This window comes from Accipiter gentilis, chromosome 21, assembly GCF_929443795.1.
Source record: "Accipiter gentilis chromosome 21, bAccGen1.1, whole genome shotgun sequence".
NCBI lineage: Eukaryota > Metazoa > Chordata > Aves > Accipitriformes > Accipitridae > Astur > Astur gentilis.
In genome coordinates, this window is record NC_064900.1 from 919,717 (window position 1) to 945,312 (window position 25,596).

General features: G+C 50.6%; 3 protein-coding genes across 6 annotated transcripts; 1 reads left to right on the top strand and 2 right to left on the bottom strand.

The window, feature by feature from the left end:
- Positions 1 to 33: 33 nt before the first annotated feature.
- Positions 34 to 2,395, bottom strand: EMG1 (EMG1 N1-specific pseudouridine methyltransferase). Its single transcript, XM_049824744.1, has 6 exons — positions 2,248 to 2,395; positions 2,038 to 2,139; positions 1,577 to 1,718; positions 1,137 to 1,195; positions 812 to 961; positions 34 to 475 (listed from the first exon to the last, which is right to left on the bottom strand). Exons 1-6 carry the CDS (start codon positions 2,374 to 2,376, stop codon positions 362 to 364), a joined length of 696 nt encoding a protein of 231 aa, XP_049680701.1. The 5' UTR covers positions 2,377 to 2,395; the 3' UTR covers positions 34 to 361.
- A 207-nt stretch (positions 2,396 to 2,602) lies between these two features.
- Positions 2,603 to 8,753, top strand: PHB2 (prohibitin 2). The gene is made up of 9 exons (XM_049824837.1): positions 2,603 to 2,774; positions 2,863 to 2,947; positions 3,044 to 3,123; positions 3,219 to 3,403; positions 5,258 to 5,387; positions 5,873 to 5,976; positions 6,406 to 6,483; positions 7,029 to 7,105; positions 7,347 to 8,753. Exons 1-9 carry the CDS (start codon positions 2,648 to 2,650, stop codon positions 7,354 to 7,356), a joined length of 876 nt encoding a protein of 291 aa, XP_049680794.1. The 5' UTR covers positions 2,603 to 2,647; the 3' UTR covers positions 7,357 to 8,753.
- A 1,645-nt stretch (positions 8,754 to 10,398) lies between these two features.
- Positions 10,399 to 25,091, bottom strand: PTPN6 (protein tyrosine phosphatase non-receptor type 6). 4 transcript variants are annotated; one of them, XM_049824824.1, is made up of 17 exons: positions 24,770 to 25,086; positions 24,471 to 24,571; positions 19,475 to 19,597; positions 18,973 to 19,167; positions 15,991 to 16,213; positions 15,163 to 15,279; positions 14,885 to 14,998; positions 14,374 to 14,470; positions 13,879 to 13,958; positions 13,638 to 13,787; positions 13,387 to 13,518; positions 12,950 to 13,104; positions 12,585 to 12,652; positions 12,040 to 12,191; positions 11,242 to 11,339; positions 11,000 to 11,121; positions 10,399 to 10,885 (listed from the first exon to the last, which is right to left on the bottom strand). In XM_049824824.1, exons 2-16 carry the CDS (start codon positions 24,482 to 24,484, stop codon positions 11,013 to 11,015), a joined length of 1,827 nt encoding a protein of 608 aa, XP_049680781.1. In that variant the 5' UTR covers positions 24,485 to 24,571; positions 24,770 to 25,086; the 3' UTR covers positions 10,399 to 10,885; positions 11,000 to 11,012. The 4 variants fall into 4 exon arrangements, with proteins under 4 accessions (XP_049680781.1, XP_049680784.1, XP_049680782.1 ...); XM_049824827.1 differs by having other exon boundaries at positions 10,399 to 11,121; positions 24,471 to 24,568; positions 24,770 to 24,842; XM_049824826.1 differs by lacking the exons at positions 10,399 to 10,885; positions 11,000 to 11,121 and adding an exon at positions 11,822 to 11,873 and having other exon boundaries at positions 11,249 to 11,635; positions 24,770 to 25,091.
- Positions 25,092 to 25,596: the final 505 nt, after the last annotated feature.

Sequence of the window (25,596 nt, forward strand, 5' to 3'; positions counted from 1 at the left end):
GTGATTCTTCAGGACTGAGCAGCATCAGCTGCAGGGCAAGCAGGGTACACCTAAGAATTTCAGTTCCATGACAAATTTGAGCTGAGTCCCTGCTATAAAGGGATCGAGCCTGCCCACGCATGGAACATGAGAAAGTAAAATGCACAAGCACACTTACCAAAAGGGACCTTTAATAGGAAGAAAAAGGGTCCACACGGCAGTCCATTTAAAGTGTCATTGCTCCAGAAGCTACAAGGACAAAATTGAAGCCTTTTCTCTTCCAGGAGCCCAAAGTTGCACCAGGTCCACACCTAAGTAAAAGAGCCCTTCCAGAATGTGGAATCACTGTAAAGTCCACCATGACAGCAGTAGCAGCCGAAGCTCATACTACTCCCCAGACTTCCTCAAAGGCAGTAGTAATTTTGGCACATGTCAGGGCAGCAGAGAGGGGATAGTTGCTGATGGAGACCATCTTTTCTGTATAGTCAACATTAACCTGGGGGAGGAGAGAAAAATTAAGCTGCAAGTTTTCACTTAGGCCCATCTATCTCCATTGGTCAGAGAGGCACAACATTTCTCCAGCAGACAACTGCTAGCCCTCACTAGTGCCCTCTCTTGGGAGGGAGAAGAGTCCCAAGCATTGCAGCATTGGGCCTTTTTTAACAGGTTTACCTGGGGAGGGGAAGGGGGGGGGGGGGGAGGGGGGGGGGGGAGGGATGAGAAGGACCAAGCCAAAAAAAGAGCAGCAGAAAAAAAACCCCATACTCAGAACAAGACTGAAATCTATGCCGATAAAGATTTTTACAGTTAAATAAGGGACACACGCACTTACCGAACCGTGGGCAAAAGCTCCCACAACAATGGCAACGGGCTCTGCTGTAGGAACCAGTTCACGCAGATCTGACACCTTTGGAACTGCAAAAGAGGTACCTATCTTCATACAGCCCACAGGGAGATGATCACTGACTGGATTTTTAATTACCTACAGAAAGTAGAAAGTTAGTAGGGACGTAGAGGTAAGAGACCCTGTCACATAATTAAGTCCGTTGTCCTTACAAAAAAACCCACAAAACACTAAAACCAAAACCACTCCTACATCACTAACTGCAAAGGAGGAATATTGCGACATTACCTGCGAACAGTCAAAGAATGTTTACCTTCAGCAATTTCTGAGGCCCATCAGCTGCTCGAACGCTGAGCTTATGCAGCAACTGAACTGACAAAAGAAGAAAATTACTTAAGCTGTCTGTTCTTTTGTTGGAGGAATCCTATCCTCTACCTAGCAATCAGAGCTGAAGTAGACAAAAAGTCCCTCTTTAGTGTTCCCGGCATTATCTAAAGCAGTCCTAAGAAATACTGATCAGTGAGTTACTTTGCTGCTAGCACAGTCTCATCCAGGCATTCCCCACTGCGCTAAGGAACTCATATTTGGACTATGTATCCTAGAGCTCACAAAACCACACTCTCATTTCTCTGCTCTTTTCTCACTTTCACATTTTTAAGGTTGGTGCAACTTTTAAACTCTTCCCAAAGTCCTTCCACTCCTAAGCAGCCTCCTGCATTATTTTGTGGCTGGTATAAAGTTTGAATCCCTTACCCATGAGACCACAGAATCGATCAAAAGTTCTTGGGATTCTGGTTTGGGGATTGACTTCAATTAGGACATTCTTCTGGGTATGGATATAAACCTGCAGGAGACCAGCCCGATTCAGTGGGCTGTCCATAAGCATCAGGAGACTCTGAAATAGAAAAACCACACAGTAAGTGGAAATAGAAAAGGCACAAGATAGAGGACTCTTGGAAGAATTGAGAGTTAGGCCCCACCAAGGCAGAAGGGACCGATGCTGAGACAGAAAGGAGTTCATCTGACAACGTGAGTTCTACTGTAACACCGAGAGACAGCAATCCCATACCGAAATAAAGACTAAACCTATATACCACAAGCATAGCGGGCAGGGCCGCACTCGCCCCCGTTCCAGGGGCACAAGCAGACACACCCCCCCCAGACCCGGGGGGGGTTTCTCCTCAAGCCGACCGCCAGCCTGCTGCCGCCGGTACCTGGTGGGTGATGTCGGGCCGCACCTCCCCGGGGTCCCGGCCGTTCCGCAGCAGCAGCGCCTTGTGCTTGTCGCAGTTGAGGAGCTCGAACGTCTTCCCCACCTACGGCCAAAGCACGGACAGGTGGGCAAGGCCGCCCGCGGCCGCCTTCGGCCGGGCCAGACCGGACCGGACCGGGCCGGGCCGGGCCGGACCCCCCACCGCCCGCACCTTCACGGTCTCCAGACTCGCCCCCTCCAGCACCACCAAGAGCCGCCGCTGCCCGCGGGGCCGCTTCGCCTCCAGCGAAGCCTCTTCAGCTGCCGCCTCCTCTTCACGAGGCCGCCTGGGCGCCGCCATCTTGTTACCGCCGCACCGGGCAGACGTCACCGGAAGCACCGCCCCCGCCCCACCTCCTCCTAGGCCCTCCGCCGCGGCCACCCAAGATGGCGCCTGCGGCGCGCCCGTTATCTGCCTCCGGCCGGACCCACTTCCGGAGCGCCGCGCGGCCGCGCCGCAAGGCGGCGCCGGGGGAGGCGGTGCCTGCCGCGCTGCGGTTTCCCGCCGGAACGGCTTTGGCGGAGGCAGCTTCCGGTGTCCTTCCCGGCGGGAGGCGCGGCGCGGCGCGGCCATGGCGCAGAACCTGAAGGACCTGGCGGGGCGGCTGCCGGCCGGGCCGCGGGGCGTCGGGACCGCCCTCAAGCTGCTGCTGGGCGCCGGCGCCTTGGCCTACGGCGTCCGCGAGTCCGTCTTCATCGGTGAGTCCGTCCGTCCCGTCCCGTCCCCTCAGCCTCCCGCCCGGTTCCTCCGCCTCCCCGCGCTGACCGCGCTCCTTCTCCCCCGCAGTGGAAGGCGGCCAGCGGGCCATCTTCTTCAATCGCATCGGCGGCGTCCAGCAGGACACCATCCTCGCCGAGGGGCTGCACTTCAGGTAAGGTCCAGCTGCCCCCCGCACTGAGACCGGCCCCGGCCCCGGCCCCGGTCCCGGCGGCTGCCCGCGCCGTAACCCTCCTCCCGCCCCTCGCAGGATCCCCTGGTTCCAGTACCCCATCATCTACGATATTCGAGCCCGGCCACGGAAAATCTCCTCCCCCACCGGCTCCAAAGGTGAGAGTGGCCCCGCGGGCCAGAGGACGAGGCCTGGAGAGGGCAGGAGTCCGGCCACCCGCCCGGCCCCGCTCATCTCTCTGTCTCCTCTTCAGACTTGCAGATGGTGAACATTTCCCTGCGTGTTCTCACGCGCCCCAACGCTGCAGAGCTGCCCAGCATGTACCAGCGCCTGGGCTTGGACTACGAGGAGCGAGTCCTGCCTTCCATCGTTAATGAAGTCCTCAAGAGCGTGGTAGCCAAGTTTAACGCTTCACAGCTCATCACTCAGAGAGCCCAGGTAAACGCTTCTGGAGGAGTCTTGGGCTCAGGTTACAAAGAAACAGCTGAACTGTGGATATGGGGAACGTTGTAACAGGTAAAGGATATGTATGTTGGGCTGGTAGATGATGCATCCAAATGGAAAAGGCGTGGAACTGTATCCTGTTTCCAGTGTGATTCCGGTACAGATACAAACACTAAGGCTGTATCACTAGCTTCTGAAGAGGAGACTGGATTCGTTGGTATATAGAGTGCAAGACCACAGCATAATGTAATGATGGGGGAGGGAGAGCTGATTCACATCATAGTCTGAAGGTAACAGTAGAACTGGCTTTTAAAAAAAATTATTACCTGGCCCTACGTGGGCCTCAGAAGAGCTGTCAGAGCAAATTAAACAGTTTTAAGGGAACTGAAAAGCGAAGTGGATGAGCGGTTAATAAAGTAGTAAACTTTCAGTAAGGGATGCTACAGAAGGGTAACAAATATTTGTGTTTAGGAAAAGGTTAGAGGGTTAATCTTAGGGGGGTGCAAAATAATGGAAATACTTAGCTTAAAAAAGCCTATATCTGAAAGTTTGTCTTCTGATAATTTGATTGCCAGGGTTTCTGAGAATATCCATCACCTATCGCAGCTGAGGGAGAGAGAAGTTGCTGGTCTTCTTTTAAAAGGCTTTAGAGGAGATCCTACATGAGACTGCTAAAGAGGATAAGTTGTCAGCTGAAACACAAAGCATCTCTTAACTAGTTCCTGATCCGTGACAAAAAAGCAAAGAGTAGAACTGAGTGTCCAGGTCTTGTGAGAACTCATCCATAGCAGGGACTTCAGGGTTCTGTGCTAGGCCACATGGTGTGCACTGAAGGGACTTGTTAATGCTCTTGTATAAAGAGAATGAGTGGAAAGGGAGGATGGGACAGCGAAGAAACAATGTCTGCCAGGGACTTAAGTTTATCAGAAGCAAAGATGACTGCTAAGTATCTCTGAAATATCTGAACAAACTGAATTGAATTTGCCTTCTTGTCATATATTCATCCAGTGTTTGTTACTAAAAAGTGATATGTATTGAAGCGGTTGATAATCGGAAGAAAATGAAGTGAGTTTACATAGCTATGCACTCGCAGTTCACACAGTAAAGGTTTCTGGCATCATTTTAGAACTTTGCTCAGAAGTGGTTGCAATGAAAGTAAAAGCAAATGCTAGACTGGTCAGGCATGTGGTACTGTAGCAATAATTTCTATTTAAGTCAGTATTTGGTGCAGGACTTGTCAGCCGGCCTGAGGAAGGTACTGGCAAGTGGAAGGTAGAATAAATCAAAATATCTACCGACAACACTCACCCAAAGAGACTAAAAAAAGTGGAGTGGCCACACTAGACAAGTAGCCACAGTAATTGAGAGACGTGATACGTGGTAAAAATAATTATGTGGTAATTTATTTTTCTGTGTCCGAGTACAAATATGAGGAGACAGTGAAACTACAAACAGTGACAAATTCAAGGTGGAGAAGGAAATACTTCCTGCCAAAACACGTGGGAACTGTGGAACTAGATGTGGTAGGATGTGAAAGCAAAAAGAAACTTTCAAGAAGGTTTTTTAACTTTGCAATGTTAATTGCATAGTATAGTTAAATAATAACTATAAATTAGCTGTAATATACTTCTGAAAATGTGTAGCTATGGTTATGCAGTGTTATTTAGAGGCAATAGATTTAGAGATGAGATAGTATTAATGTCCACGGCTCAGGGTTTGGTTTAGGTAATGTCTCTCTCGGGCCCGATGTGATTGAACTGTGAAGAGCAGTTGTGCTTCACTTTCGCAGTGTGCAGAAGTGAGAAACAGCCTGTGTTTGGTACTCTTTTTGCTGTATTTGTGTTTCAGGTGTCTCTGCTCATTAGGCGAGAACTGACAGAGCGAGCCAAGGATTTCAGCCTCATCCTGGATGATGTGGCTATTACAGAGCTTAGTTTCAGTCGTGAATACACAGCAGCAGTGGAGGCTAAGCAAGTGGGTGAGTTCAGTTTATGCCTGAAAAGGGTAGATTGCCTTTGCCTTTTCACCAAGTGATTAAACAAGGAAGCAGAATTGGGGCTGGCGTGCCACTGCTTTTGCATCGATACAGCTACAGAGTTATAAATCTCAGCCTCCTTAATGATAGATTTAACCAGGTTATTTTACAAGTATTATCACAAAACTTGGGGTCATAGCTAATGAGATAGACCATCAGAGGGACTGAGTTCCCAAGACTAAGGTTCCTCTTCAGAGTGGGACTCTTGTCACTTACCATGGGGATTGTGTGTAGAGGGTCTGGATGCTGTTGATTTTATTTAAGAAAAAGTAAAGTACACTCAAGATACATTTGGTACTGGTGGATATGGCCCCAGAATGCTATCTGTTCTTTCGGAAGCAGAGCCCCCAGGCCTCAGCTCTAGGGTTCTGGTGGAGGGCTGAGAAGATGGGATCTGCTTCCAATGCTTTTGGCCATTCTCTCTGCAGCCCAGCAGGAGGCACAACGCGCCCAGTTTCTGGTGGAGAAGGCCAAGCAGGAGCAGAAGCAGAAGATTGTTCAGGCAGAAGGGGAAGCTACAGCTGCCAAGATGATATCCTGCTTTGGGAGATTTTGTGGGATGTGGCTTGTGAGCTTGACAGTCCTTAGAATCTGTCACATTGGGCTCGCCCTTAGGAGACTGTTAACAGATGATAGCTTCAAATAGGTCACTGTCATTTATTCCCCCCTCAGTTGGCTGGAGTGAGATTTTGTCTGAGGTTACAGGTCAGAGCAGAGAAGGCCATGAGCCTTCACTCCTTGTTGCAAGGTTTAACTTTTATTGGCTGCATGTGACCATAATCCATAACATTGTTCTTGATTTGGGAAGGTAAAAATATGCCTGCCCAAAGGCCCAAGTTACTGTGATAGAGATTGCTTTTTCCCCTGAGATGTTTGATAATTACTTCTGTCTTATGAAGAATTCCTTGAGGGTAGGCAGCTTCTGTTAGCAGGCTTTTCCTTAACTTTTGCTGCCTTGTACCTCGGTGAAGCTCTCAGCAGGAACCCAGGCTACATCAAGCTACGTAAGATCCGAGCTGCTCAAAACATCTCAAAAACGGTGAGCATTGGGGCACAGAATTTCCTTTGTCCTTTTGCAGTCCTTGTGCTGTCCTCCCAGCCCAGTAGCCATATGATGAATTTAAGGCGAATGTGACCCGCCCTGTCCTGATCTTTGTTCCCACCCAGCCCTTCTCTGCTCAGATAGAGCTTAAAGTTTAGCTTGCAATGATCGGCAGTTAGATGGGAGGCTAGGAGTTCATGCCCACCATGTGACAAGGCCAGATCCACATCAGATTCCATCACCCACACTCAGCTGCAGCCACCAAAAGCTCCTGGTATCCTGCAGGCTGAGAAAGGGGAACAGATGAGCGTGGGTTCAAAGGTCTTTCTGACAGAGACAGAATGAGCACTTCTTTTAGAAGGTCTGATGGCACTGGGATGGGAAGTCATGAAATTACAGAGTTGTTTTTGGGGAATTACATTGATTTAACTGAGATCTTAAGGGAACAAAGCAAGAGTGCTGTATCTGGAGGGGAAGATAGGTTCTTCATTAGTGCTATTCCTCCGTGTGCACTTATACTCCTTAATGGATTTCTTTTTCAGATTGCTGGCTCACAAAACCGTGTGTATCTCACAGCAGATAACCTGGTACTGAACCTGCAGGATGAGGGCTTCACCAGGTAAAGGGGCCAGATGGCTGGATTTATCTGCACCCTACCTGTGAAGCTGGTCCCCTTTCTGGAGCTCTCTCAGGATCTTTTCTCTGAGAGGAGGCTGATGCCAGAGGACACAGCCAAGTAGGGAGCAGTCTTACTTACTGTGGGAATTGAGATTTTTTTTTTTTTAATCTAATCAATTTAATCTTGTTTTTCTTCCTCCCCCTGCCCCTCCCTCCACCTTACTGCATCTTCCGACACACAGAGGAAGGTAAGGCATTGTTTATTTTGATCCTTTTTATTAGTACTTGGAACAAGGGTGTTGATGTTTGCCTGGTGCCTGGGGTGTTTCTGGCTTGGGCCTTTCTGGCCACAGGGAGTTTATTCCATCTCTACCTCAGTTCCCATTTGTGATGTGAAGCTTGAACCCTTCCTTGCAGGGGCCACACAAACTTCTACATCAAGTAGGAGATACTCAGTAATTGGAGCTCCATGTATGTCCCATGAGGAACCTTGCGTGGGGAAGGCAGGAGTAACTGAGGAGCGTCCTCTGATCTGTCCCGCCTATACAGGGCATCCTGCATCTACGGCAAAGAGGGCTGTAAGAAGGCAGTTAGATGATTGCAGGAATTTGTGTTGGTTTGGGGTAACGATCTCTGGGAAGGATGCTTTTGTTACTCTTCAAAAGGTTTCCAGTTCATGGTAGAAAACCCAATTCCCCGCTGGCAGGAGTTTGGTGGCTTTGCCTAATCTGTCCAGTGTTTAATGGACAAGGCAGTGCCAGCTGAGCTAATAGCATGCAGCTAAAAGCTTAGATTTCTTAGAATCAAGAAAAGAAGGGAAAGCTGGTTTCTTTTCTGTGGGATTCTTTCATTGTAACATCCTCCTTCCTTACCTCTGACCAGATTCTATCTTACTTATCCTGGAAGGCCAAAGGGACTTTGAAAAAAGTACCTACTAGGAAGGACTTGGAAGTCCAGGTCCTTTGAGTGTGACACCCCACATCCCCAAATCTGTAGCAAGGGTCTGGTTCAGCTTCGCTTGTGCTTTCTGGACTGATGACTCACTTCTGTCTCCCTTTCAGTGACAGTCTCCTACTCAAACAAGGGAAGAAATGAAAGAAGCCAAAGCCTCCTAGAACCAGCGGCGCTGACCAGCAGAAGATAGGAGTGAGGAGCTTTGAACTCCCTCCACTAGCATTGTTTGCCCTCACTTTGAAGTTGTTAAGCCAGTAGCCAGATTTGGTTCCCATGCCCCTGCTCCATCTGTGGTGATCCAGTTATTCGACTGGGCTCTGCCTCTAGGCAGCTGTAATTCCTTCCTCGCCCCACCAGTTAAATTTGGGGAGGGGGCAAGGAGACTTACTGCTATTAACCCATGTGGATATAGTAATTCGCCTCTAATCTTCCCTAATCTTTAGATTTCTCTAGGGTAAAATCAGAATTCTTTTTTTTACCCAAGCAAGGGAGTTCTGCTGCCATCAGCACCAGGCTTTTTTCCTAGTAAGTTTTGTTTCTCTTTCACTCTTGAGCCCAAGAGAACCTGGGACTGAATTAAGGAAAACGTCATTCATTGGGTGCCTGTCACTGCTGGAATATCTATTTGTGTCACTGTCTGCTCAGTGATTCTTTCCAACATTTGTAAAAATTAAAAAACCCCAAATTTATACTGTGTCTAAGTGTGCTTAGTGCCTGAAAAAGAGGTTATTTTGCATAGGGAGAGGTTGAACAGAGCTTTTACTTGGTTGAAGACAGGATCAGGATGTTGTGGGGAAAGGAGCAAGAGAAATAACCCTCCTGTTCTCTGAGAGATCACAGAGTGGGGAGACAAATGAGCAGGTGTGGACACTCATAGAGCTGCATGGGTGGCCAGGGCCAGTTTCTTAGCTGCCTATAAGTGCTAGAGATGAGTGTAGGTTTACCTGCTTCTCCATGTCACAGCAGCATGTCTGTACTGTGTCCTGACCACCTTAGTTTCCCGCCCTGCCGCTTTCCTGGCTAAAAGTATAGGAGAAATCTTCCACTGACTAAACTCTCTTCTGTGCTTGGGTTTCAAAGGCAAAATCTTGTTCTCGGTCTGGATCTTAGGTCACTGTGTGACCTAGCTGAGACTTTTCCCCAAGTGGGACTGAGCTCTTCTGACAACAGCTCTAACCAGCTCCTAGTCCAGGACACCTGAGCCATCTTTTTCTTTGAGAAGCAAATGCCCACAGCCTAAGCAGTACCTGTACCTGTAAATTAAGGATTCCTCAGCACGTTCTCTGCGATCTAAGCCCCCTGCCACAGAAAGGTTCAGGTCTTCACTCTCTCAGCAGTCTCCCAAAAGGTTCCTGGGTACAGTTCACAGGCTGGGGCCTAGTTTTAACTGGCAAGACTTTTAAAAACTGTGCTGAGTCCCATTCTAACACCACCATGGATAGGCTCCAGTGCTAAGGAATGCTCTCTGGCATTCATAGAATGCTATAAATAGTGGTGGGAAGGGACCTGTGGAAGTCTTTCTTTAGTCCAGGCTAGTCCTGCAAGTGGCACTATTATCAGCACTAGATAGAGCAGCTGCGGCTTTGTCCATTCAAGTATTGTAAACCTGCAAGGACAGAGTTCCCCCTCTGAGCATCTGTTTGAATGCTGTCTGATAAAACCAGTCTTAGTGTTCAACCTGAACCTCCCAAGCTGCAATTTGAGAAGGCTGTCTCTGGTTTTATTACCTGCCACTACCATCATCTTACCAGCCCTCTGTGTAGTTGTAGGTGAGAGTAGCTGACCCCTCAGCCTCCTCTTGACCATACTGAATAATCCAGCTCCTTAGCCCCTCCTTGGAGGTCGCTGACTAATAGCTGTGAAGCCACAATATAGCCATGCTCTGGTCTACCTTCTCCACAAAGATGAAGTTTCATTTCTACTAAGCGATATCTAGGAAGGAGCAGTCAGGCAGTACACTGTTTGCTGAAGCAGCCCTTATGACTTACTTACCTTCCAGCTCAGGTTGGATACTACCAAAGCCTGATGACGAAATGACTAAGGATTTTGGGGCATGAAGACTTTTCCAAATACCAACATTTAAATGTAAAAGCCTGCATCTGCATTTGTCACAGTTAACTTTCTGTGCTCAAACTTACCTGACAACTACCAAGACTCAAGCCTCACAGCAAGGAGCCACTGTAATTGGTCACAGCTTCTGTTCAGGAGTCTGAAGGTTGCAGGAAGCGATGAAAATTAAGCTAGAGCCATTCTTGTCAGTCATTGCAGGGCTGCAAGCTAAGCCAGGAGTACAGCTATACTCAAAGAGAAATTACAGACAAAAACTTTTGGGAGTCAGCATTCAAACAAATACAAGTTTATTTACAAACAAAGGAGAAAATATGGCCATCACATCAAATTCTGCTATATTTACAGCAGCCTATAAAAGGATCAAACAGAAAAGGGATCGTAGGGCAGAGTGTTGGGATTAAGGAAAGAGGAAGTTTCCTGTTGAATTGCAGAGGAGCTGAGCTGAAACAGGCCAAAACCTCCATACTTTAAAAGCTGAGGTTTCAGGGAACACTAACAGGCTAAACTCTAACTCACAGCAGTGGGCAGAGATGTAGCTCCTGTAAAGAGCTTCCTTAGCTCTTCCTCAAGAAGTTTGCTGAAGCTGACAGAGCAGAGGTGAGTTTAGGCCCTGCTGCTCAGAGACGAAGGGTAAGAAGGGGTGTGATATCTTCCTGTTAATGAATGATGAAGGGGCAGCAGGAGACTTCACTGGCCTGCACAGGCAAGGGACAATGGAGTCGGTCAGCTGAGCTGGAAAGCAGTCTGGTTCAGGGCACTGAAAGAGAAGGGGAAGGCCTAGTTCCAGTCCAAGAGCGAGGAATGCGAGACAGGCCAGCCTGGATGTGAGCTCCAGTCCTGCACACCAGGTTCAAAACCCCCATGGGGCTACCTGCAATGTATGCTTATTTTTTCTTTAGTGAGCCTTTCAGCTTCTTCTCCGAGGAGTGCTGTTTCCGCACCTTCTCCTCCTTTTTCCCCAAGTTCTCATAAACTGTTGACTCCTCTTTCTGTCTGTAAAACCAGGGAAAAACGAGGGAAAAAATGAGCAAGAGGAAAAAGCCAGCCAAGCCCTCAGGGAGACTATTGCCAGAGGCAGGCATAGCTGGGCCTCTGGTTTAGGTGAGCTCTTACTTGGAGGATTTTCGTGAAGCCTTGGCGTGCACATTCCTCACTGCAGGGGGGTAGGCAATATTCCCATACTCGGACTCATTCGGTTTGCCTTTCTGAGACTACAGGAGAGAAAAAAACAAGCTGAGAAGAGTGTGGTCTGGGAGAAGTATGTGAGACATCATGGAAGAGTTCTGACTGTTTAACCATGCTTCATGCTAGGATCGCAGTAGAGGTCGGGGGATTGCTGAAGTCGTCTGGCTCAGTGCACTCTGCCTGCTGCTGTCGCAAATGCATCCTTGTGCAGGGGTGAACAGCGGGGCAACAAATTTCTGGAGGCAATGGAATGCCTGAGAGTGCCGCGTGTCAGCTGAAGAATATTAAACAGATAGCAGCAGCTACTGAATGCTGCCAGAGGCTACAAGGAGAGATAAAAGATGCCACTCATCAGCTAGTAGGAGAAAATCCTGCAACTGCAGAATCAGGACGGGAAAGACAAAGAGGAAAGGAGAGGGCAAAGTCCTTGCCTGTCCCGAGATTCAGCTTGTAACAAAACAGCACTTGGTGGAGATGTTATGTAGAACATAACTGCATTAAAACTTACTGCTGTTTAGCAGTTCAGAAGGGGTTGGTACTTGAGCTGCTAATGTTGTCGCCTGAATTTTAAAGAGAGGAACAGGGACTCAAATCTTGGTGCACCATCATAGTCTGTGTGGGTCCCAGTGCTAGCCTGAAGCTTGGGAGACAGGGCACTTGGGCTCAGAGCCAGGACCATGCAGGGCCTAGACTCACAGGACAGGAAAGTAAGGTCCCCTTTCTCACCTGGATAACTTCCAGCTTTTTCTTGGTTGTCTCTATGAACTGGCAGATGGCCATGTAGATGAACTTGTACTGGGCCTCCGTCTGCACCATCCCTGAGCGCTGGGCCCTCACCATCTGGATGGTCTTCTGGATGTCAATGTCACAGTCCAGCCCTAGCAAGGGGCACCAGAAAAGCTTATGGACATGCTCACTGCCCCCCCTCTCCCACTTCTCCACCAAAAGCAGTCACGGCGGAGGTCAGTCAAGAAGTTTCCACCTCCCTCCATACTCTTTACTCTTGTATGGACCTCCTATCCCTCCTTCCTGCTCAGCATCTTTCAGGTCTGGCCCTGAAGGAAGAGCCCAAGCTCGGGGAAGGCTGAAGCCACAGTAAGTGGACATGGTGCAGAGATCCAGCAGCTGCCACTAGCAAGGACAGCACAACCTTCTCAGGGCTGTGGCAGGATCTCTCCCACTGATAGTTTTCTTCCCTTTGCAGCTGGACTTAAGGACACAGCCCTACTGGGTAGGCCAGTTCACTTCAAGATACTTAGGGGTCCTCTTACCCTTGGTGGAGATTGTTTCCACTATCATATCAATGACGATGATAGTCCCAGTGCGGCCAATCCCAGCACTGCAAGGAGAGGACAAGCAGAGGTCAGAGCAGTACAGCTCCTGAAACAAAAAGCAGCTGCTTCTGGGGAAGGATGCGGCACTTGTAGCAGCTGTTCAGCAGTGCCACAAAAGATTCGTGGATTTAACAGGCAGAGGGTTCGGTTTGGGGGCATCGAAGAGGAAAAAGCAAATATCAGGGCTGGCATACGCTTCACTTGCAAGTCCTGGGGAACAGCTGGTACAGCAGGACAGACTTGCTATACCTCACCCTAGATAAGGGATGGAGAATGCTTCAAACCCCAGCCTCTGTACTAACCTGCAATGCACCAGAATAGGCCCTGCATCTGGGATACTCTCTTGCTTCTGGTTTATTTGGTCGAGGAAGCTGAGCACTCCTCCTGGCTCGCTGGGTACACCGTGGTCAGGCCAGCTCAGGTACTGGTAGTGCCAGATGTCACGCACAGCCTTACCCTGATAATAACAAAACACCCGACTGGTAAAACTGCAACCCAGTCCTATCCCTGGCCTCTGTCCCGGGGAGAGGTGCGACTGAAGCCAGAGGGAATCTCTGTCTCCTGCACACTTCTTGGTGATTGCACCAGTGTGATTCCAGCCCAAACCAGGTGGGAAGAGCAACCCCAACAATGGTACAACAGCAGCATCACCACAGCACCCAGCAGTTCCCAGCCTTTGAACGCACAGCGACTGTTAGACCCACGGGCTCAATGACAGCCCTCGACCAGGCACACTCACATTATCCATCGGACACACACAGAGGTGCCGGAGTTTGTACTCCAATGCATCGTGCTCCCCAGCGTTCTCCACAAGGTAGGGACCGTATTCCTTCATGCTGCCCACCTCTGGCCAGTAAGGCACACATTTGTTCTGTGTGGGCAGAAAGGGCAGGGTGAGGACAGGCGGAAGGCAGGAAAGAGAGAAAAAGCAGAGCAGCAGTTGAAGGGGAAAAGAGGACAGCCCTGAGACGCCTACAAACATCTACTTACCCGCCCTTTTTCTACCTCCCGTGTAGTCATCACAATAATGCGCGTGTTCTCCTGCCACACCATTTGCCAGAAGTCATTGACTGTGGCATCCAGGCAACCCTGGCTAGCGATGTAGGTCTTGGTGCACTCATCTGGGCTGATCAGGTTGTTCTGCGTGTGGACAGGGGAAGATCAGGAGGGCTGCAAGAGCAGGCAGGCCTTCCCCCATTTTGGGCACACAGCCATCTTTCAAGAGTCTCACCTTGACATAGTTGGCGTTGATATAGTCAGACCCAGGTATATTTGGGTCCCTTCCTTGGAGGATGACTCTGGAATGATCAACTGGGGATGCAGCGAAAGAATAAAGAGAGCAATGAGATACTCTGTGCCCAGCCCCGTGAAGCTCCTTCACTCCCCCATGCCACCTCATTCGTGCTACCCAGTGCATGCAGCATGCCCCGTAGTTTCACCTCTCCTTCTCTGGGGTCAGATCAATCTCAGCCCACCCTCCCATCTCTCTACCCCTATGATGGAGCATCAGAAGCTAATGAGTCTGATGCACCCCTCCCTCCTCCCTTCAAGGACATGAAAAGGCTGTGACCTCTCCCATCAGCTCTTAAATCCTCAATGCCGCACACCTCGTAACCCACTCTGGAGGACGGAGCAGGCTGAGGCTGGGCCAGGGATGACTTGGACAGCTTGTCATTGCCTGTCTATGTCTATCTGGGTTTTCTTATAGCGGAGAAGAAAGACTCACAGGGCAAGATGTTCTTGTATCGGTTCTTGCTCTTGTTTTCAGGTCTCTGACCCTCATGACGGTCAAACAGCTGCTTGGCTTCCTGTTTTTGCAGGCTCTGAGAGCAGAAGAAAGAACAGTCGTGGCAAGGTCACAATGGATGGTAGGGGAGGTGGGCACTCGGAGGAACAGCGGTGACTCTGGGGACACATGGGCATGCCTGGGGGGGGAGCAGAGAAGTGAAAAGCAAACCTAGACTTGAAAAGTCCAAGGTTCATGGCCTTACTGTCTTGGTGACTCGTTCTCCCAAGCATGAAAAGGCATATTTCTACCTCACTGGGTTCACTTAAAGGTGACACTCGCTCCCCAGAGGAACAGGTTCCACACAGAGACTTCTTTCAGAGAGAAACTGACCAGAATTTACAAGACACCTGAGAAGTTTTGTGTCCAGAAAGAAACCAAGGATGGAGAATGCGGTGGTGCACAAGAATTTTCCAAAAAGCCAGAATAATGTCCCCCAGCACTTTCTTACATCAAATTCCTCCCAGAATCCAGCCTTGGACGTCTCCTCAGATAGACATTTCTTGTTCAGTTCCTGCACTCTATTCTCAATGTCAGCAGCATTCACCCTCGTAGCGTAGTAGGGCTGGGGATGGGAAAACACAATGGGTTGGCATGAGAGAGAGAGAGACGCTGCTGGAGAGCAAAATTTCTGTGTACTGTGGAGAAAAGGAGGAGAGGGACACAAAGCAGAAACAAACAGCAAGTAGGTCCTTCCAAGGGATCGCTAACAGAGGAAATGGGATTTACCTGCTTCAGGTACACAAAGGAGCCAGACACCTCCTCAATTCCAGTCTTCTTGAAGTGCTCTACCAGATCTGCCAAGCTGTCAAACATTTCAGCACCGCCAACTGTGTAGCGTCCATTCTAAATAGAGGAAGAATCTATAACATTCCACTCACAACATTCCTATAGACAAAGCTGACACCGCTCAGGGAAAAGTTAACGCTGGGATGCAAAGCCACAGGCACCACCCTGTGCCATCTACAAAAGCATTTTCTCTGGCAGGGAGGTCAAACAGTAGAGTTTGCCCTGCGAACACGAAGTTCAGAGCGTGGTGAACTGACTCCTGTTCTCAGTGGATGGAAGCCCGGAGAAGGTATATTGCCCTCAGCTCTCATTTAAGGTCAGTTGCTTTCCGTCATTGAAATCTCCCTCCGCCCCCTGCATCATCCCACATGAAAGAAACAGAACCTGTGACAACCAGGCTGGTAACATCCTTCAGACTAAGTGTGGAGGCCTTTGCAGGTGCCCCTCCTCCTCCTCCAAGAGCTTTTAAGTCTTTTGATGAACTCATAATTAGATTGTGGACCCTCCACGCTCTTTCACCACAAACTCCCTGTACCGGAGCTCTTGGTCACACTGAGCCCTGCTTCCTCCTGTGTCTGAGCACCCAGCGCTGCCCATGGTCACCCAGGATGGGGTGAGGACATAAGGAACCTGCAAGGTGACAGCACTTTGATCCAAATTCAGAAACGGTGCTGGTGGTTAATCAAGCTGACAGGGCCCATGCTTTTGAGGACATGATCAACAGAGACCTCTTCCACTCCCTTTCCTTTTGCTCCCCCAGCTGCTCACCTCACACATGATCTTGATGTGCGTGACTTTGAGCCGGGCCCCAGAGGCACTGGTTGCCCCAGCTGGTGGAGCATCAGCCCCAGGTTTAGGCTGGTCAGTGAGGACAGACAAGACAAAATCCCCAGGTTTGCTGAGGCTCTCCCGCACCAAGAAGGTCCAAGGGATGGCTTTGGCCTGGAGAAGTGACTCGGCTGCAGAGCCTGACAGATGCCCATGATACCACCTAGGAAAAAACAAGAGAGGGTCAGAAGAGAGGTGGAGGTGCAGGTAAGTGGACGCCCTTGAGCTGATGAGCGAAGGACGGCAACACTGGAGAAGGGTAAGGGAGGAAGAAAGGAAGGGGGAGGCAGAGAGGAGGGAAAGAGAGAGGGAAGGAAACCAAGGGAGGAGCGGGATCTTGGGAAAAGCAGATGACACACAAAGAAGTAGAGAGCCGGCAGGAAAAGGAAAGGGCAAGGGATGAGGTGGAGGTAGAAGGGACCCGGGGAGCAGAATGCTGGTACCAGAAGTCACAGTGGGAAAGCACCAAGTGTGATCCAGTTACGTGATACACACCAGCATGGGTAAGCAATGCTTGCTGACTTGAAGACCAGTTGGGGGAAGGTAGTTCATGGTTTTCAGCACCTGCCAGCATTATTGGGATTCTAGCCTTACTGCTGCGAGATGCTTTGGAAACTCAAACACCAGGGAAACAAAAATAAACCCCCAGTGAGTCAGAAACTCTCCTATCAGATTTAGCAGCACCGAGATGGCTGTGTTGTGATCAGATCCTCTCCCAGCGATCCCTTTTCCTCAAACTCCATCATCTCTTCAACCAAAGGATAATTCCCCTTCTCTGAGCACATCACACTGCAGCTATCGGCCTAGCCGTGGGAGCGAACTCCAGGAGCCACCTGAAACCCATATTCTGCTCCTGGTACTTATCACTGTTGTTGATCCATGTGCACTTTTTCTGTCCTCAATGCAAACACCCAGTCGGCAGCTCCTCTCCTCTGAGCACGAGGTGAGGAGCATCCCCATTTGACCGAGGTGCTCTCTGCCTTGCTGCAGGACTGGCCCCAGGGTGCAGAGGGACACAAGCGTGGTACAAATGGCACAGCTGCTGCCAAGCCCCTTCCCACCTGCAAAGGTCTCCCGGGGGGGTAGTGGTGTCTGCCTGGTGGGATCTCACTGCACTGTGGTGTGGGTGCAAGGGATGGTCACCAGAAGCAGGCTGGGAGGTGGGACAACCCTGGCATCTCCTCTTACTGCAGGGCTCTCGGCCCTGCAGAAACTCCAGAGGTGTCCCTGGTTGCCTCTGTGCAGATCCTCTTAGTTCCTAATGCCTGTCCCAAGCTCCACAGTCTCTCTGGACCACACCAGAAGGTCCTGGGGGGCACTGCTGAGCTGCCAAGTAGAGATGCAGAAGGCCATGTTCGCTGCAGCTCTGTCCCGCTTCCACAGAGCTGCCTCAGCAGCTGAAGACGCATCTCCCCCCAGTTTTGGCCATCTCCCCCCAGCGAAGAGCATTTCAAAAGCAGGTAGCTGTTGCATCAGACTGACTTGCAATGCTCCCCCGGGCTCCTGCTCACTGCAGGTACCACAGCAAGCACCAGCCACGCTCCGCATGTCTCTGCACGCTGCCATCGAGGCCAGGCTGACGCTCGTCAGACCAGCCAGCATGGTTAGAGCTGTGGGAGTGGGTTTGCTGCCCACAGAGCAGCTAACAGTGGAGGTCTGGGGTGGTACTGGTGTCTGTGGTGAACTTCACGTTGTTAGGGCTATCTGTTCCCAAGAACCGAAATGGTGTCCAGGAGGCCATGCCCCGGTTGCAGAAGCGGCTAGGGCGTTCGTTCACCCCTGCATCTGGCCAGAGCAACGTGTTCCTCTACACAACAACCTAGGAGCCATTTTGACAACTAGACGTGGCAGACATTGTGCCTTGGCAAGTAACTTCTCCTGATCCTCACCTCACGCGCTGCAAGAAGTAGCTGGTGACTTTCATCGCACGGCAGTCACTGATTTCTGAACCTCCTCCCACAGAAGCGTTCGGCCACCACGTGCCAGTGCTCCGATGCCCCCCAGGGAATGGTTGACCCCTCCTGCTCATCGAAGAGGTCTCCGGGTCTCCCCTCCACAGGTAGGAAGGGGTTAATGGGTCCCGTTCCGCCCCCAGTAGAGCCCAGCTCTTCAAAGCCACGTGATGGAAAATCACTTGGGGAGAGAGTGCGAGGAGCTTTCGTAAGAGCCTGGGGGGGGGGCAGAAGTTTCCAACCGCAGGGAGGAAGGGAGGAAACTGCAGGGCCACAACCCAACGGCCTTGAGCGGAGAGGACAGCAGGCAGGCGGGCGCTGGCCCCTCTCTGCAGCCCGACCCCGGAGCAAACGGGGCAGAACGCTGGCGAATTCGCCCAGGGCATCTTTGCTCCCCGTCTCCAGGTGCCTGAGGAGGACCTGTCCACCCCAGAGCAGACTGTTCCCCGAGCTGCATCAAAGAGCCCGAAAGCACAAAGCGAGGGCAAAACCACCTGATTTGATTTAGGAACTTGGTGTCAGAGACGTATGCAAAGCGGAGGCAGGAAGGAGACTAAGCAGGCTAGGAATAGCAGGGGAACATGGTCCTGCTCTCAGCTGCATGAGTCACCCAGGCCCAGACTAACCGAGGAGGTTTGGGGCAAGGCTGAGGGCTTCCACACGCCACTCTACGAACCGCTGCAGACCATAGCGAATGCCACAACCTTTGCTTTTAGGAACAGTATATAAATAGCAAAGGCAACAGGAAACCAGAAGTAGAAATAGAGCCCTGTTAGGTCTGCTGTGATGGCTCAAGGTATGTTCACCTGTTCCTGGGGATGCTGCCCCCATGGAAGCATGGGAGGCCACGGGAGGCAGGAGACACTTTTTGCAGGGTTTGCCCCGGGGATGCAGGCAGGGCAGAAAGAAGGCCATGAAACACAGAGGAGGTCTCATCACAGACACACCGGCTGCTTTGCTTTCGCCGTACCTCTCTGTAGTGGGGTCAGAACAGTTGAGCGGGTATCTCAAGTCGATGATAGTTCCATCTTTGTCCTGCAGCGAGCCCTGTTGCTGTGTGTAGTACTCCACCAGTTCTGATAAGGTGGCAAACTTCTCCCCTCCATACAGGTCATAGAAATCCCCAGTATTCTGGATGCGGATGTGGGTTACCTGATCACCGACCCTGTGGGATGATGCACAGAGCAGTCCAGTGAGGCAGTTGGAAAAGAGGCAGAAAATGTTCTGCGTTACCTCCTGCCATGGAACCACAGCAAACCATCCCAGTGAAAGGAGATGACTAGAAAGAGGAGCTCCTGGGGCAACCTGAAGGAGGGTCTAGAAGATGCTGGGAGGCTCAAGTACTTTTACAGCTTGGAAAGAACTCAAAAGAATAAGGACAGGATGAAGAAGACACCGCAGGACACCTGAGGATCTAAGCATTCTGCGTATGTAAATCGGGAAAGACAGAAGTTGGGGTCCAAGTTACTTACCGGACTGAAAGAGAAAAATCCCCCTGATTCTTCCGACTGGGTCTGGCCAGAAAGCTCCCATGGACACCTCGTCCTTTCAGTAAGGCTTCAGCTTCCAGCCCACTCAGGTCACGGTGAAACCACCTAGCAGATGAGACAAAAACAAGACTCAGTGAATAAAAAAGGTCAGGCACCATTGTGGAGGCTCGTACAGTGAAGAATGGTCCCTGGTCAGCATCCCTAGAGATACCCATATGGGTGACTGCCAGCAGCAGCATCCCTTCCTACCCGACGCCTCCCCCAGCCTATGAAAGGTTTCCATTGAGGTACGGCTTCCAGGATGATCCTCCCCTCTGATCTGTCCTACTTTCCTTGACTCCCTCCTTACGCCCAAGCACTCCTCAGCCCCTCTTACCTCACCATCGTGGAGGGTGAAAGGAGAGGGGGCCAAGCGGCTACCACCCAAGCAACTCAAAAAACGCAGAGGAAAAATCAGTTTGTGCTGGCGAGAAAAGGGAAGTCGGAGGTCTTTGCTGGAGCACCCAACGCCAAGCTGTTTCTGCGCCTCTCGGGAGCTGGCCATGTATCTCTCCGGCCGCCTACCGTCAGTCCATTCAGACCCTCTCCGTCCACCTGCTTCTGGAGATGTGCCTCGGTCTCTGGCCCCCGGCGCGGTGCTGTTGGGCACCGGCAGGCGCAAGCCGGCGCGCAGCCGGGCGCGCGCAGCTCCGGGAACAGGAAACGCTCTAAGCCATCGGCTCCCCAGCCCGAGCTGCTTTGCACACACTTCTGCTTCTCCTTTTGCGTCTTTCCTCCCCATCCCCCCCGTTACTCTTGGGTCCCTGTCTTTTTTCCACACCAGGGTTGACTCTACGAGTGCATCTTGGGTCCCGGCGGCGCTCACAAAATTCAGTTCTGCACGACCTCTCTTCCCCTTCTTCCCCAAAAGCCATGGGTGCTCCCCACCCCCAAGCCCTCGCCGTGGTGCCGAGGGGACCGAACCAGAGCTGCCTGGGGTCACCCACGCACCCGCGAGGCTGAAGCAGGCAGCACGTGTTAGCGTACGTTGAGCAGTGAAGCACCCTGCCACAGGTTACGGCCGCCCAGCTTGGCGCTGCTGGGCTGCCCTCAGCTACCCGGCTGAAACCTCCACACTCCTCGCTGACGAACCTTCTGGGCAGGTAAATATCCTACATGCTCTGTACAGCCGCAGGGGGAATCTGCACAAACCCAGAGCTGCGGACTTCGAGGTCCAGGCTAGCCCTCCAAGCGGAGCATCGCCTTCTGAACGCAGCCTGCTGGGGGATGTGACTGTCAGGGGCAGTGGTGGCTCAAAAGGGATGGGGTGGGAGGTTGGAGCTGCCCAAAAAAGCAGGCAGACAGCAGGACAGACAGCCACTACCTACAGTGGGCCCAACACAGCACCAAGACAGCTTAGCCTCGGACCGTCAAGATCCCAATACAGAATACGGAGGCCAAAGCTGTCAACCTGGACAACTAACCACATGCAAAAAAGGAAAACTAACCATTTCCAGCTATCTAGCCATTTCCAGCTACAGCCCATGCCTGCCCTTTTCCACAGCGCTGGTTTCGAGGTCTGCTGGTCTCATGAAAGAATGGGAGCTAAGCAGTGGCCAAAGAGGGCAATCCAGCTGGCCAAGGAGCCTGACTTTCCCCTGGGGCCACCTCAGCTACCCTGTGTGGTGGTGAAGGCAGCAGGAACAGCAAGAGACTTGCTCATTTCAAGTAGTAGCAGCTGCAGACTTCCCTGCACACTACCAGACTGGGAAATCCTGCAAAAAGCTGAACAGGCTGCTAGCAACAACTGAGATGAAACTCGTGGCCAAGACAGAAACTAACAGCAAAGGGAAGTACAGGAGAGACAAGCGGGAAGCTAAACTTCATTGCTAGAAAGGCAACACAAGCACCTACAGCAGCTTCCTTTGAAACACTTCTGGTTTCGCACACATGATGAGCCGGGATGTGGTGAGCGGCAGGGATCCAGCTGTACTGACTTAAAACTGATGTTAAAAAAAGGAGACTTTAAAGGCACGGAGACCTGTGGCTCAGGGGAACAACTTCTACTACACAAAGTTGTAGAAGTTGCACCTAAAAGACTGCACCTAAATCAGAGCCAGCCTAGCACTGGCACAGGAAAGAAATATTGTTTAGTGGTAGGAGAGAAATGGCAGGAACTTCTGGGCAGAAGTCCCAAAGAAGAATCCCTGATATCAAAGCAATATTAGATTATGTAGGGTCGATACGAAGCCACGGAAGACAAAAAAATAAAACTGAGGCATCCCCACACCCTATGAACTGGCTGAAGGGGAGAATCTGTCTGAGGAACAGACCATTAGTGAGACACAGGTGAACAGGGAAAGAACACGGTAGCAAAGAGCCCAGATCAGAACACAAAGGGTGAGTTAGCACTAAACACATGTAATTCAGTCTCCCCCAGCAGGACAAGCTACGGGGTGCAGTGTAACCCACATGTCAGTATTTGTGTGGATACAAAGCCCAAGACACGTAATTTACAGGATGAATTTATACTTCTGGTTGCTTTCAGCTCAGGAAAGGACTGGATGCACATAGCTGCTTTGGGTCTTTGATGTGGGCCATCTAATTAAAACCTACCAGGAAGGAGCTCCTGCTGGTAAGGGAGGGAAATATCACAGTAGAGAAGCAATTGGTTGGTATCTTTGAGGTTGCTCTCCCAAACGGCTGCAGCATGGAACAACAGACTATAATTGAGCTGCTAAAATACTTTCTTAATACAATTAACAGGTCAAAACATTTCAGCAAAGAGACTACTCTTATGCTGTTGTTTGGCTTTCAGTACAGCACAGGTGGTGGAACCTCATCTTGTAAATCCTTTGTGGACCCAAGCCACAGCTAGCACAGGAACAAAATTAGAGGAGAAGATAAATGAAATAGCTAATTGAAAGACACCCACATCTGGACTGCTGTAAAAAAGACACTGAGAAAGTGGACAGAATCCAGCATAAGGCCTCTAAGGCAGTGAAGAGCCTGGAGCACAGCAGAGATGGTGGAAGCTGGGTTTGTTCAGCTTGGAGAAAATATGCTTCAGGAGGGATTTAACAGCTGTCTGAGACCACCTAAAGGGGGACTGGGGGTTTTAGAGACAATGAGCCAGATTCTTCTCCATGGGACACAGCAAAAGGACAAGAGGCAACAGGCATAACTTGCAGCAAGGCACATTCTGATTAGGTATCAGGAAAACTGGTTGTTGTAAAGAAAGAAAAATCAATGACCGATTCCTGTTCACCCCCTCCAAGCTGCTCATGATACGGACCTGTAATGCCCATGGCCACCTTCAGCTCTTTGCCAGGCTGAAGACTCCAACCCTATTAAGGTTCTCTTCGTACAGAACCATTCTACACCTCTGGTCATCTTTGCTGTCCCTCTCCGAGATGTTTCCAACTCTGGTGCATTGTTTTGGAGCCAAGAGTGAAGGGTGGCACAGAACTGCAGTGTTCAAGATGCTGGTGAGTCATGGACATACACAGAGCCAGTGATGATTTCTGCTATTTGTTCACCACAACCGAGCATTAAGCTAATTGCACGGACTTATATATGATCACAGTCTTCCTCCAGAGAGGTTATGATTAGTTCACAGTTCATTGTTTTATATGTAAATTTTGAATTATTTTTCTGCATGAACATTATTTTACATATGCCTAGACGGAATTGCATCTGCTGTTCTATTGCTCATACATTCATTATCATGAGGTCCTTCTGCAATTATTCATAGTCAACTCCCACTCTATTATCCTGAATAAGTTTCTACCATCAGCCAATTTTCTCACCTCACCAAGCTCTACTCCCAGGTCATTTGGGAATATACTGAACAGTGTCTATTTCAGGTCAGGCCCCTGTGGTCTGACCACTGATGTCTTCCCTTTGCTATAAAAACTAGATGTGTATTCTCACCTTTAATTTCCTATTTTCTACTAATTCTTTACCCAAGAAAAACTTCATCTTCTTTCTTATGCCATGACTTTAGCTTTATTTAAAGACTTTGAGGAGAAAAATCTTGTCAAATTATTTTTTGGAAATCCAAGGAAACTGTATCAGCCAGACCTGACTGACTTACCCACGAGCTTGCTAAGTCCCTCAAAAACCTCCAGTTTTACAAGATAGGATTTGTCTTTACAAAAGCAGATGCTGACTCCTTCTTTAATATCACACTCATTGCTTTCTCCATTACACTGTCTACCTTCTTGCCCAGATATCAACTTCACTGTTCTGTGCTACTCTGGCATTTGGGGGGTCTCATTTGGAGCCCTTTTTGAGAATTAGCACTGCATTTGTTACTTCTAATTGTCAGCACTGAGATGATTTTAGACAGGAAGTTTTGCTGTTTTGCACAGAACTGCGTTATAGTTCAGCTGTTAGTGCAGAGCGACAGCCATCTGGGCTTGGGGAACAGGCAGATGGACCATCTTCCTGTGACTTGCCCAAGCCAGATGCTCTCTGTCAGGCCACGGGACCCCAGGACCATGCTAGACCACCGTGGTTGCCCAGATCCTTACCACAGAGTAACGCTAGTGCGAATCCCATTTCCTTACACCATGCCACTGTCGTCTCCAGAGCAGAGCACCCGTTTGGACTGATGCTGAAAATTTTATGTGCTGCTGTTCCATAAAGGGCTAGAAAGACTGTAGCGAATCAAGAAACAACCAGGATTTAAAAGGTCAGCCGCCTGACCTCTCTCTGTACAAAAACATTCAGAGATGCTGCAGCTGCGGGGCTGGCAGAGTAACTGTGGCGGATTGGGCACCGCGAACCCTGCCCGCTCGTTATCAAAGTGAAAAGGAGCAAGGATAACAGCAACAGCAATCTAAACCACCGTGAACTCCAGTCCTGCAGGTACCCTGTAGCTCCTATTAGAAGGTGGGGTTTTTCCCTTCTGTGCCCAATTCCTACCGCCAGTATTTTTATTTTTCACACCAACAGCTCTTGTTTTCTTCCCCTAACTAGCATTCACAGCACTCACCCACAGGATGGCATCAGGATCTCGACTCTCAGATCCCCACTGATGGGGGACTGACAGCAGCCGGTGGAAGAAGTACCACAGCCCTTAACCAGCAGGTCCTACTGAAGAAAATAAAGCAATACTGGAATTATCAAGACAGCATCTCGAGACGGACTTGGGAGAGAGATCAAAGAACCTTGACAGAGGAGGGGTGGACTCGCACCCTGGGGACGGGGCTGGATGCTCACGGCGGTGAGTGCCACGGCTCTGGAGGAGCAGCGGGCAGCGCTTGGGGGGCTGCAGCACCTCCGGTGACTCACCTGTGTCTGATCCGCACGGGCACAGTCCCAAACTCCGCCTGTTCCTAGGCGGACTAAGAAGAAGGTAGCTCCAGGTCAGGCAAACCGCAGGCCTCAAGCCGAGGGCTTCATTTTCACCATTTGCAAAGCACTTCCTGGGCTGTAGTTAATGAATAATTAGAGGGGTGGGGGAAGGCCAAGGCCAAGCTGGGAGAGGTAGATGGAGACGGAAGGGACCGACTGCTCTTCCTGCCTCCTATCCACGGAGCTCACGCCCTCGCTGGCTACATTCCTGCCCGGTTTGTAACAGAAAGGCACCGGACTCAGCTCTCTCACACCTGGCTCGCAGCTCCCCGCTCTCCCAGGCCTGGCTTCTTCACCCCCAGCCCTGGCTTCTTCACCCCCAGCCCTGCCACCCTGGCCCTCATCACCCTCCCCAAAGACCTCAATGTTTCCAAGGGCAACAGGCACGCAAGGTGGGAAGCTACAAGCAGACGTATCCGACGTCCCTTCATTTGAATCAAGTCGAAAACACAAAGCGTCACACAGGAACGAGGCTGCTCCCCTAGGTTCCTCTCTCTTCAGTCCCAAAAGATTCAAGATACAATTTTGTTTACCTTGTTCTGATCCAGGCTGCAGCCAAACAGGGCAAGCCCAGCCCTCCCACACCGCGCCGCTCCCTGCTGCCGCCTTTTTCATTAGGGCTAACGTGTTTGATTGCACATTCAGCCAGAAAACAACGCAGCCCCGGGCACTGGTGGTAGGCGTGAGTTAGCTGCACCGGCCCTGCTGGGGACAGGCATCTCAGCAGCATTTACAGCACTTGCTGAACAGCACTAGATCACGTT